Source organism: Onychostoma macrolepis, chromosome 05 (assembly GCF_012432095.1).
Source record: "Onychostoma macrolepis isolate SWU-2019 chromosome 05, ASM1243209v1, whole genome shotgun sequence".
In the NCBI taxonomy this organism is placed as follows: domain Eukaryota; kingdom Metazoa; phylum Chordata; class Actinopteri; order Cypriniformes; family Cyprinidae; genus Onychostoma; species Onychostoma macrolepis.
The window spans coordinates 27,337,667-27,350,051 of NC_081159.1; the positions used below are offsets into that span (position 1 = coordinate 27,337,667).

A 12,385-nucleotide genomic window follows, 5' to 3' on the forward strand; every position below is an offset into this window, starting at 1 on the left:
ACCATTTTTGGTCCCACAAAGAACCATTCAGTCATCTCTTTCTTACCTTTTTAAAATCTGAAAAACCTTCTTTCGCCTCAAAGAACCTTTTCTGAATGAGAAAGGTTCTTCAGATATTAAAGGTTCTTTATGGAACCATTTAGACAAAAAGGTTCTTCTATGGCATTGTGAAGCGCCTTTATTTTTAAGAGTGTAACATGAGGGAGGCTAATGCTTCTGTCATTTACAGCACTAGGTTTTGGAATTGAGGAATATAGGTAATTTAGCATTACTTTTCTTTTTATATTTCTAATAATAACAGCACCTTCAGTAGCTGATTACTCTAGGGACATACGTTTTTGACTGTAGTTAAAATAAAATTGAAAGTTGAAATTGAAAGGCCAAAAATGATTAAAGAAATATGTTATGCGCAATGAGCCAGAAAAATGCACATACAATAATTAGTGTATTATCCTATACTTATCATTCTAAGTATACATACATCAAATACAGTTAAGTACCTCTTTATTTATTCATTCTATGGGCTTAAGAGCTCCACTAAAAGCTTGTTTAATGCACTTGAATGGAAAGCTAAGCAACCGTATAATGTGTGTTTCTTTTTCTTTCTTTTTTTTCTCTTTTCTTTTCTTTTTTTTTTTTAAAATTCAAATAACTGAACGTATGATTGAGAAAATAGTCTTTCATACATTTATAAGGTATGAATATATCTCCTACCTCTCAAGTGCTGTTAGCCCTTTTACATTTCTGTGAGCTATCGTTTCATCTCTTGCTTTGCAAAACTGCTAACTTGAATATTTCATAGAAATGCTGCTTTGTGATCACACCGATTTGTGTGTATTAATGGCTTCTCAGCAGTATTGCTCTGTGGGATGTTAAAAATCTCTCCATACAAAAGCGCATACAGGTTCTACATGAAAGGTTTTGTGGAAAACAACTGGATATTATTTACATCATGAGTAATTTTATTTGAAAAGCTTTTTAAAATAATGTTGTTTTTATATGGTCTCATACAGAGAAAAGTTTCCTCAATATGCACCACTATTAATCTAAAACAGTGTAGCTATGCTCAGTTTTGTCACAGGTAGTATACATGCATGCATGCATACATACATACATACAGATAGATAGATAGATAGAGCGGAGGCGGAACGGAGGGACGGAGGGCCAGGTCCGTGCAGAAACGGAGGGTCAGTGGACTGTGGCAGAGGCGGGGCAGACGTAACTGGAGCCCACCACGGCTAAGCAGACGGAACTGGAGCCCACCAGGGCGGAGCAGGTGGAGCAGAAGACCACCACGGCGGAGCAGAAGACCACCAGGCCGGAGCAGATGGAGTAGAAGACCACCAGGCCAGAGCAGATGGAGCAGAAGGAACTGAAGACCATGGCAGGAACTGGGACCTAGGGAACACTGAGACAGACAGAACATTTATGGTCCCAAGGACCAAGGCAGGGAACACAAAAAGTTAATCAATATTTTTCCTGGTGACAACTGAGCGGGCAGACAGTTCATAAGCAAGCTCACTGACTGAAACTGGACAGGCAGACAGTTCAAAATCTGACTCACAGATTAAAACTGGACAAGCAGACAATTCAAAATCAGGCTCTTTGTTCGAAATGGAACAGACATATGGTTCAAAATTAAACTCATTGACTGAGACAGGATAGATAGACAGTTCATTATTGGTGTCTTTGATACTGACAGGGGCAACGGGACAGATGGAGTGCATTTGTAGTTTCTGAGCAGGGTTAAGGGTTAAGAGTTCAAAGGCGGGTCTTTGGGCTGTAACAAGGCTACTATAGCCTACAGGGAGTTCAGGTAAGGTTTCTGGGGTCATGACTGGACTAGTGGGGCAAATAACAGGTTCATAGATTGTAACTGCACTGTAAAAAAAAAAAAAAAAAAAAATTCCCTGTAAAAAAATGGTAATCTGAGCTGAGGTTGCCAGGATCATACTGTAAAAATACAGTGTGCTATTTAAAAAAAAAAGAATTAACAGTAAAATGCTGTTTTGTCATCTACCGTAAACTACTGTAATTTAGCAGTATATATCTGTTAAATTACATACTACTCATAACTCCATGATCTCAAATTTAAATGCATATTATACCCTGCATTTTCTATTTGACTGTGTATTACAAAAGAGAACAAAGTCAAGTTATGTTTTGTTTTTTATTCTGATACAACACTAGATAAACTTTTGCAATATGCCCTACAACAGGCATGCATTCAAACATACTGTACATAGAGTCTTTGTTTGTTCATAAAATACAAATCAGCATTAGCCAATTTAAACTCCACTATAGATGATACTTTACTGGAGATGAAATGTCTGTTTGTCCATACAATGCAAAAGAAAATGGGGATCAAACTTTCAAACACTTAGCCAGTTTTCTGAAGTGATTCAATTTGTTTGGGTGAAAACACTTTTCTCCATACATCTTGCAATTGCAATCTCTCATTTGTGGTCCTTTGGTCTGATATTTTGGTGTCTTTGATTAATCATACCTTTATGTTCCTTTTGGAGCTAAAAGGTTTGGCCCCCATTTGTCTTCCATTGTATGGGCAAATATTTCTTTATGACAATATCTTAATTTGTCCTTCAAGAGAAAGTCATACTGGTTTGAGACAGCATAAGGTTGAGTTAAGGATGAGATACTTCTGGACTGATGGTCTTCTTCGTCATTTTGGGTCTTCTTCTGCAGTTTTTCCAGTTATTTAAGACACCTCTTTTCTCCATGCAGCTTTGATCCTCTTTTCTGGATTTATTCCAGTAAAGTATCTGAAGAATAAGAGGAGACAAGTTTAAATTTGAAACGTTTTCCAGTGTATAATTTTGATATTTGAAAAATTTCTAACCAAAAACTAGTCGATAATTAACTGAAAACTTGGAATACACTGCATAAGTCATTCATTGCTACATTTATAATAAGTGGATTCTAATATGAGGCACATTATAGGGTTACTCCACCCCAAAATGAAAATGTAGTTATCACTTACCCCCATGTCATTCCAAACCCGTAAAGCTTCATTCATCTTTGGAACACAAACTAAGATATTTTTGATGCGTTCCCATAGAAAGCAATGCAATTAACACAATCAATGTCCAGAAATGCAGCAAGGACATCAGTAAAATAATCCATGTGACATCAGGGGTTCAACCGTAATTTTACAAAACTACAGATACATTGTTTTAGTTCAAATGAAAGCGTAAATAAACGTAGAAAACGTATCTGCGTGGTGCAGCTGACACAGCTACAGCATACGCTGTTTGCATTCAGTAGATACACTCCAAAATAGTGCTTCGGTGATGCAGAGGAGACGAATTGTTGAATAAAGTCGTTATTTGTGTTTTCTTTGCATACAAAAAGTATTCTCGTAGCTTCGTAAAATTACGGTTGAACCACTGATGACACATGGACTATTTTACCGATCTCTTTGCTACGTTTCTGGACGTTAATCGTGTTAATTACATTACTGTTTATGGGAAGGTCAGAGAGCTGTCAAAATGCATCAAAAATATCTTTATTTGTGTTCCAAAGACGGCCTAAGCTTTTATGGGTTTGGAACGACATGGGGCTAAGTGATTAATGACAAAATTTTCATTTTGGGGTAAATGGAGGATAAAGGTAATTAATCACATGGTTTAGCCAGTTTTCTGAAGTGATTCAATTTGTTTGGGTGAAAACAATTTTCACTGTACATTTTGCAATTCCAGGCTCTAATTTGTGGTTGTTTGGTCTGATATTTTGATATCAGACAAAATGACTGGTGATTAATCATACCTTTATGTTCCTTTTGGAGCTCAACAGTTTGGTTCCCACTGGTCTTCCACTGTATGGTAAAAACAGACATAATTTCTCCACGACAATATCCTCACCTGTCCTCCAAAAGAAAGTCCTAAGAGTTTGAGACAGCATAAGGTTGAGTAAATTATGAGATAACCATTTTTAGGTGAATGATTACTTGAACAAACAATATTCAAACTTACATTTATTTTTAAAGAATGAGTCCTTTGCTTCTCTATAAAGTCAGCCTTCAGTAGTTGAACTACAAGGACAAGGAAAACATAATGTAAAGAACGGATTCTCTAGTTAACTAATTACAGACATCCCCCACAAAAAAAAAAAAAAAAAAAAAAGTTTACAAATAAAAAAAGCCATCTGTCATGCTGCTATTTTTGCAATCCCTAGCAGTGGTTTGCACATTCACCGTAATAACACAAGAATTATGAATTTTGTTCATACACACATATCTTTTGCTTACATAAAGATTGGGACATGTGTCCGTTGCATAAATTTTGATGGTAGTTAATAACAAATCAAAGGCAGTTTGGGTAACCTTATATGCTAACGAGCTAACAATGCTATCATATCTTGCTCGGTTACTGTTCAATGATTAAAACACGCTATCCGGTCAGCAAATTACCCTTCGCTGACTCTTTATAATGTATGTTAATATTCAGAATTGTTCTTGGTAACTTACGGATAAAACCATAAGCGTAGTTGCAAATAGCAGCAGCAGATAATGGACGGTTTGAACCCTTACGCTAAAATTGTAACCATGCACACAAGATAAAAAACATCATTCCACAGTAATTTTTCACTCAGATAAAGTTTAGGATGTGCGGGTTAGAAAAAAAAAAAAAAAACAGTTTGTGTGTGATATGACGACAGTTTGTACAAGGGCTCACGCTCCTGTGGTAACTTGCTGATAAAAACACACAATCAAGAATCCAATTTAATTACCAAAAGCTTAATTGGATGTGTAATCTTTAATATTTAAAAGTAATAAGTACTTTAGAAATAAAACAATAAAAGGCAGAGCTGCAAAATGACCTCTTGCAGATAAACCAAGATGTCTTCCTATGCGCACGTACAAGGGTAAATATGGTATTATGCTGTTAAATAACAGTGTCTTACTGTTGCTGGTCATCTTGTCCCACAATGCATTGCAAAAAACAGTAAATTACTGTTTTTATATGAAAACAGCATTTTACTGTTAAATTTCCTTGTAAATTTACAGGATTTTTTTACAGTGTGGACAGACAGATGGTTCAAAATCAGATTCGTTGACTGAAATCAGATAAGCAGACAGTTCAAAGTCAGATTTAACAGCTACATTCGTCCAGACACATTGTTCATAACCAGGTGCATCGACTGAAACTGGACTGGTAGACATTTCAGTGAGGAAAACTAAACTGTCAGACAATTCACAGTCAGACTCATTCGTTGAAACAGGACAGACAGATAGTTCAAAACCAAGAGCATTAATGGCAACTGAACAGGCAAACTCAGACTCATAGGTTGGAATCGGACGGACAGACACCTGAGAATCGAACTCATTGATAGAAATAGTATAACCAAACTGGTCATACTCAGACTCCTTGGGTAGAACTGGATAGACAGATAGTTAATTGACAGACTGACAGGAAGTTCGCAATCAGTCATATCACTTGAAATAGAACAGACAGATGGTTCATTCTCAGGCTTATTGGTTGAAACTGGACACACAAATAGCTCAGGATTAAACTCATTGACTGGAAAGGGACAGACAGACTATTCACTAATGGTCTCTTTGGCAATGACAGGGTTAACAGGGCATACAGAAAGTTCATTTAAGGCTTCCATGGCAGTGATAGGTAGGGATGAGAGTTCCTGAACGACCCTTGTAGCCGCAGCAAAACAGTCAGGAAGCTCACAGACAGCATCGTTGGGTGTGACAGACAACACTGAGAGTTCAGAGGCAGCCTCCTCAGCTGGGTTGGGACAGGACAATAGTTCATAATTGACCTCCATGGCCGGTTCAGAGCAAGGCAGGAGTTTGCAAGCGGCCTCCATAGCCATGACAGGACAGACTGAAGGTTCACAGACGGCCTCCTTAGCCATGACAGGACAGGCAGAGAGATCATAGACGGACTCCATAGCCGTGACAGGACAGACTGAAGGTTCACAGATGGCCTGAGACAGCACAGACATGCTGAAAGTGTATTGCTGGGCGCCACCACGCAAGGAGCTGAAGCGAGTGCCGCCACCTCGGGAGGTTCTGCAGCATACGCCACCACCTCTGGAGAAGCTTCAGTAGGTGACATCGCCTCAGGGAACACAGCAGCGTGCGCCACTACACCAGGAGGTTCTGCAGCGTCAGCCGCCACCTCTGGAGACATCTCAGTGGTCGGCACCATCTCTAGAGTTTCAGTGGTGTATGCAGCCCAAACACACCATCCATCTTTCGGATGAGACATTAAACCGAGGTCCTGACTCTCTGTGGTCATTAAAAATCCCATGACACTCATAGTAAAGAGTGGGGATGTAACCCCGGTGTCCTGGCCAAATTTGCTCCACTGGCCCTTGTCAGTCATGGCTTCCCAATAATCCCCATCCACTTGATTGGCTCTATGACTCTCTCTCCTCTCCACCTGTAGCTGGTGTGTGGTGAGCGCACTGGCGCCGTTGTCCTGTGGCTGCCGTCGCATCATCCAAGTGGATGCTGCACACTGGTGGTGGTTGAGGAGAGACCCCACCCCCCCACCCCCACATGATTGTAAAGCGCTTTGGGTGTATTGCAATACACAATAAAGCGCTATATAAATGCCTCATTCATTCATTCATTCATAAAGCGATCCCCCATATGGGAAATGCTGGGGAATGACTCAGAATCGTTTCAAGAACTGGAGGGCTCAAATGAGTAGGTTTGGGGATACCAGCTGTGCGTGCAGACACAAGCGGTGCATCCCTCACACTGGATACCAGACTAGGATACTGAAGGACTGACCTTGACGATCTGGATGCAACAGACAGGACGTGACAAGGCTCTATACGATCAGCTGTGATGTGACGAGACTCTGTAAGATCAGCTGAGACGTGACAAGACTCTGGAAGATCAATTGCGACTTGACTGGACTCATGATGATCAACTGCGACTTGACTGGACTCATGACGAGCAGCTGTGACTTGACTCATGACGATCAACTGTGACTTGACTGGACTCGTGATGATCAACTGTGACTTGATATGACTCAGGAATGGCAGCTGTGACATGACGGAGCATTGTTGTGGCCGCCATTTTGAGAACGGGCTCTGCTCTGGGTCACAATCAGGCATGGGTCAGACAAAGGCATACGGGGATGTAGAAGGCAAGACACAGAGAAGTCCGGTAAACAAGCGAGGGTCAATCAACGGCGAGCGTAATCCAACAAGCAAAACTAAGAGAGATAATCCAGGTACACGGTAATAGTCCAGGCGAGGTGCAAACACAATCCGAAACAGCAAGACAAAGGGTTAATCCAAGATACACAGGCTAGAATCAAAACACGGGAAAAACAGGCAAGACTATGACTATGACTATGACTATGACTATGACTATGACTATGACTATGACTATGACTATGACTATGACTATGACTATGACTATGACTATGACTATGACTATGACTATGACAGGCTCCGTAAAGAAGTTAACAGCTATCACAGTGATAAAGGCTGAACAATACTCTGCAGTTTGAGAAGGATCTGAGTGGGTGTAATATAGTGTGTGTGTGATTGGCTACAGCTGTGTGCAATCAGTGAAATGGATGATGGGAAATGCAGTCCAAGGTAACATGAAACAGTCTGTGTGGTGTGAGAGTCAATATAATGAAAGGGCGACCTCTAATGGCAATTGGACGGAAGTCCACAGATTGGATTCGTGTCTAGATAGATAGATAGATAGATAGATAGATAGATAGATAGATAGAACAAATTAATAACAAATTAAACCTTAATAAAGTGTTATCTTTTTTTATGTGATACTTCATTTTCCAGAACTACTTTTTGTGCACTCTATTTCTATATCTCTCATTATTAATTCATTGATTTATTTATTTATTTATTTGCCAGTAAAGTCTTTTTGTTGTTGTCCACAGTAAATAATTGAACTTGTCTTTTGAAATCTGATTGCGTGTATGTGCATGTGTTGCAGGTGGTGGGGGAGTGGCGCTTCAGTAAAATCCACTGTGACGTGTTCGTCACCCTGGACGTCATGATGTGTACAGCCAGCATTCTTAATCTGTGTGCCATTAGTATTGACAGGTAGGTTCTGCTGTCAGTTCAGGAAAAGTGTAATGATTCTCTTAAATGGCAAGCATACCATAGATCAATCACATATTCTTGTGGGCAGTGGAGTGGGGGATTGGTATATATACCATATGAAAAAGGCATATTGCTATTTATACAGATGTGCTAGCTTCCAAATGTCATTTAAACCCATCATTAGAGTCAGTTATTATAAAAAGTGAGGGAAAAATGAAAGACAGTAAAAGGGATAGTTAACCCAAAAATGAAGATTCTGCCTCATGTTGTTCCAAACCTGTTTGACTGTTTGAGCATATATACAAACACAGTATATTATGCTTCTGTGGAACAGAAAGACAGATATTTCGTCCATATAATTGAAGTCAAAGGTCACCAAAACTGTTTGGTTACCAGCATTCTTCCAAAATATCATCATCTGTGTTCTGCAGAAGAAAGTAAGTCATACACGTTTGGAACAACATGAGGGTGAGTAAATGGCAGAATTTCATTTTTGGGTGATGGTGCAGAATATATAGTACAGAGGGATGACTTTACTAAAGAGTTTTTCAGGGCAAAAACCTGTGTCTTATTCACTATCCACATGTAATTCAGTTTAATCAGGTGCTAAATTGCCTTCTGCAACAAAAACCGTGCTATTCCCATCCACAGAAACAGGTGATATACTGAATATTAGTTAAACAGCTATGTTCTGACGGATCATGGCAGCACAAGTTCTTAATTTGATGAAGAAGAACATTATAAACGGGTACTTTTGGCTTTCTGAAGAGTCCCAGTAAAATATGTCCGATTACCGTAGTCCGCTGCAAAGATCAGAGAATTCTGTTATGCAGATTCCATTCAGTGTTGAATTCAGTGCTGAAACTATATACTAAACTACAAAACTTTCAGTGCAATTTATGCTTAGTGAACCCCCAGAACGTAAAATATTTTTGTTAGAATAGGAAGACCCCTGAAAGATTTGGAAATGATGGTGACGATAATGATGATGTTTAGGTTTATTACAGTTACAAAAGCAAGAGAGATGATGGCAAAATAATGGCAGCTGATATCAGAGGCAGCTGTTCAGGTGTGACCATTATTGTTTCCTTCTCTGTTTGTCTGCCTGAATGCAAATCCACTCCAACCCATCCACCCGCTCTTCATCTCCTTCCCTCTGGGCTTCTTGTGCAGGTACACAGCTGTTGCTATGCCGATGTTGTACAACACACGCTACAGCTCCAAGAGACGAGTCACGGTAATGATCTCGGTGGTTTGGGTGCTTTCGTTCGCTATTTCTTGCCCCCTGCTGTTTGGATTAAATAACACAGGTAAATGTCTTTTTTATTTATTGTTATTATTTCCTAATGTTCATATAGGAACAGTTCACACACGCACACACATACACACACACACACGCAAAAAAAGGTTACTTACTCGTCATCATAGCATTCCAAACAAATATGCTGTTTTTTTTTTTTTTTGTTTGTTTTGTTTTTTGTTTTTTTCAAAAATAGGCAACTGAGAATTCATAAAGAATAACTAAAACAGACAAAAACACCCACAAGCACAATGGCAAATCATATTTTATGGCATTCATAACGTCATCAGTATGAACTTGTCACATGTATTGCACAATAAAATAACAACATAGCAATTAATATTATAAAAATTAAATATAGAATTTAAAAAATCTCTCTCTCTCTCTCTCTCTCTCTCTCTCTATATATATAATTAACATAGATTATGGGCCGTTGTATTATTAGCATCGGGTTTTTTATATTTCGATGGCCCATTGTCTATTTTAATTTAATATATTCTTTCAAAAATATATTAAATTAAAATAGATGATGGGCCGTTGTATTATTATCATAATTTTTTCTAATATTTCAATGTCAATAATTCCATTGTTACACCATGTCTTAGTCGAACATGATGCAATATGATTCCAGCAACAAGCCAATTGTCTATCCACACCAGATGCTACATGGCTATATGATGCAACAAAATCAATCAAAAAGCACAGTCATTCAGAAGAATGCATGGGCGGGCTCTTTCTGCAAGTGTAATGGACAAGTACAAAATCTAATTCATAAATATAAAATCATTTAAATATGATTAAAATACATACCGAGTGACTGATCTTTGTCATGAAAAATGCTTGTTGGTTCACATTGAGTTCACAGTTTTAATGGTTATGTTTATTTATTTTTTCCAAGATCTGAGGCAAATTATCCATTGTTGCTTTCAGTATGTCTAAAAATGTCAAGCGAAATGATATTCAAACCCACATTATACCTTTTCGACATTAAATAAAACACTTGAGATTATTGTTGTACAGCTATTTGTATACAGCTGTTTTAGCTGTGACGTCTCAAAAATAGAAGCTGTATCTAAAATAGAATCCATTGTTGCTAGTTGTGTATCACTGTTGTGGATGGTTAGGACAAAAACATGGAAAAGATACCTTTATCACATTGTTCAGATGTTTTATTTAAAGACATTTGCCAGGTTTTTGTCCTTAAAATACTCTTGTCTGTGGGACAATTTTCTAATAATCTTATCCCAACCTCCTTTGCTAATTTCAAAAAGAAAGAGAATGTGCTCTAGATCATAGATATTAAAACATAATTTTATGATAAAAACATGGAATTTATTTGTCATTTTTTATCCTTTTCTTTGCTATATTTAGTTGCTTGGTCAGTGTATTTGCAGGTTTTGGTCCTTTTGCTGTTATAGATTGAAAGGACCTTTGAATTAACCAAAATCATTTGGCGAAGTGGAACTGTAATTCTGTCAAGACCTGCCTGAAATTACTTTAGCTGTGTGTTCAAACTTTTAAAATCTAATTATACATATATATTTCTATATACTTACATATACTCCATTTTTCAGTATAACATTTGTATTAAGTTTTTAACATTGTTGTCATATTATTATAAATTTTCCAGTATGCTTCTAATCTAATTATAATCTAGAGCTAATTTGCAATTGTTAGGGGAAATTTGCCATACAGGCATTTGCCAGAGCCTCAATTAACTAATTAGTTTTGAGACCATTATTAATTGTGTAACCATATTTTGCTCTCTCTCTTAGCTACACGGGACGATACCATATGTGAAATCGCCAACCCCGCTTTTGTTGTCTACTCCTCCATCATGTCATTCTACGTGCCCTTCATCATCACCCTTCTCGTGTACGTGCAGATCTACGTGGTTCTTCGTAAGCGTCGAAAACGGGTCAACACTAAACGGAGCTGCCAGAAGACAGATGCTGATGCTCAGCCCTCTCTCAAGGTGATATGCACCATGTGAGACAGTAGCCTCAGGGAAAATACCCAGCACTCCCCACCGGACAAAACATGGTGTCAGTGTTGTTTTACAAAAGGAGTTGCCCTCTTTCTGGAAAATATGGGGAACAGCTTTCAGAGTTAATTATAGAATTCCTGAGGTAATGCCAGGACCTGCAGGACACTGCTCGAAATACAGTGACCCCAAAATCTTTACTCGCCCCTGGAATCAGTATTATGTTACAGTGTTGTTAGATTAATTTAATGCTTGATTGTGGCTATTGGCAGATGGATATCTCAACAGGCATACTGATGAAAAATACTGTTGGTTTTATCTTTTGGCAGTCTGATTTCGGCATCTCCACTCTGTATTTGGTTATGGGAGCATTGCCTTCGCCTTTGTTGAATATGCCTGCTGGACACTGTGAAAGTAAAGCCGTTAAAGGAAAAGAAGCCATTGACATGTTTCCTGAGCTGTAAGGTTTTTTAACATAATTCCCTGTGCAATTTATGTCAGAGCATATTGGGAATATGATATACCGGTTATCCTTTATTCATATTCTAGTTTCATCGCAATACAGAAGAGCTACAAATTATTTCTTTCTTCTGACCTTTGTGCTCTTTCATCATCGATTTCTTGCACCAGCTGTTTTTAATGGCCACTTTGGATCAATGGGTTCAGCCGTCTAGTTTTAAAGGGTCCCAAGGACTTTTTGTGGTACTTACAAATTACTGAAGCAATCTTTTTTTCATTTGGCTTTTAGTGCTAGAAAGGTTATTTTGTGTTCGGTGGATTTATTTTCATTGCGTTTGTCATCAAGAGGCACCAAATATACCTATGAATGATTTTCAGGGCTCCATGCTGTCTTTGGAATTTAATGTCGACCACATGCTGAATCAAATTCTTATTACCTTTGCCACAGGAAAAGTGCACTCATCCTGAAGATGTGAAACTGTGCACAGTTATCATTAAGACCAACGGGGGTTTACCTGCCAAAAACAAGAAAGCAGTAAGTGTGCTTTTCTAATAAAACAAGTCATAAAAATGAT

At 38.3% G+C, this 12,385-nt stretch overlaps 1 protein-coding gene across 2 annotated transcripts in view; it reads left to right on the plus strand.

Moving 5' to 3' along the window:
- Positions 1-12,385, plus strand: part of drd2b (dopamine receptor D2b) — a 96,057-nt gene that overhangs the window by 58,449 nt on the left and 25,223 nt on the right. For both annotated transcript variants that reach the window (XR_009271564.1, XM_058777658.1), the window contains exons 3-6: positions 7,958-8,067; positions 9,241-9,377; positions 11,143-11,342; positions 12,259-12,345. Coding sequence is in view for 1 of the 2 variants with exons in the window: in XM_058777658.1 (XP_058633641.1) it covers positions 7,958-8,067; positions 9,241-9,377; positions 11,143-11,342; positions 12,259-12,345 (534 nt within the window). In the remaining variant the exon portion in view is untranslated. The remainder of the gene's footprint in view (positions 1-7,957; positions 8,068-9,240; positions 9,378-11,142; positions 11,343-12,258; positions 12,346-12,385) is intronic.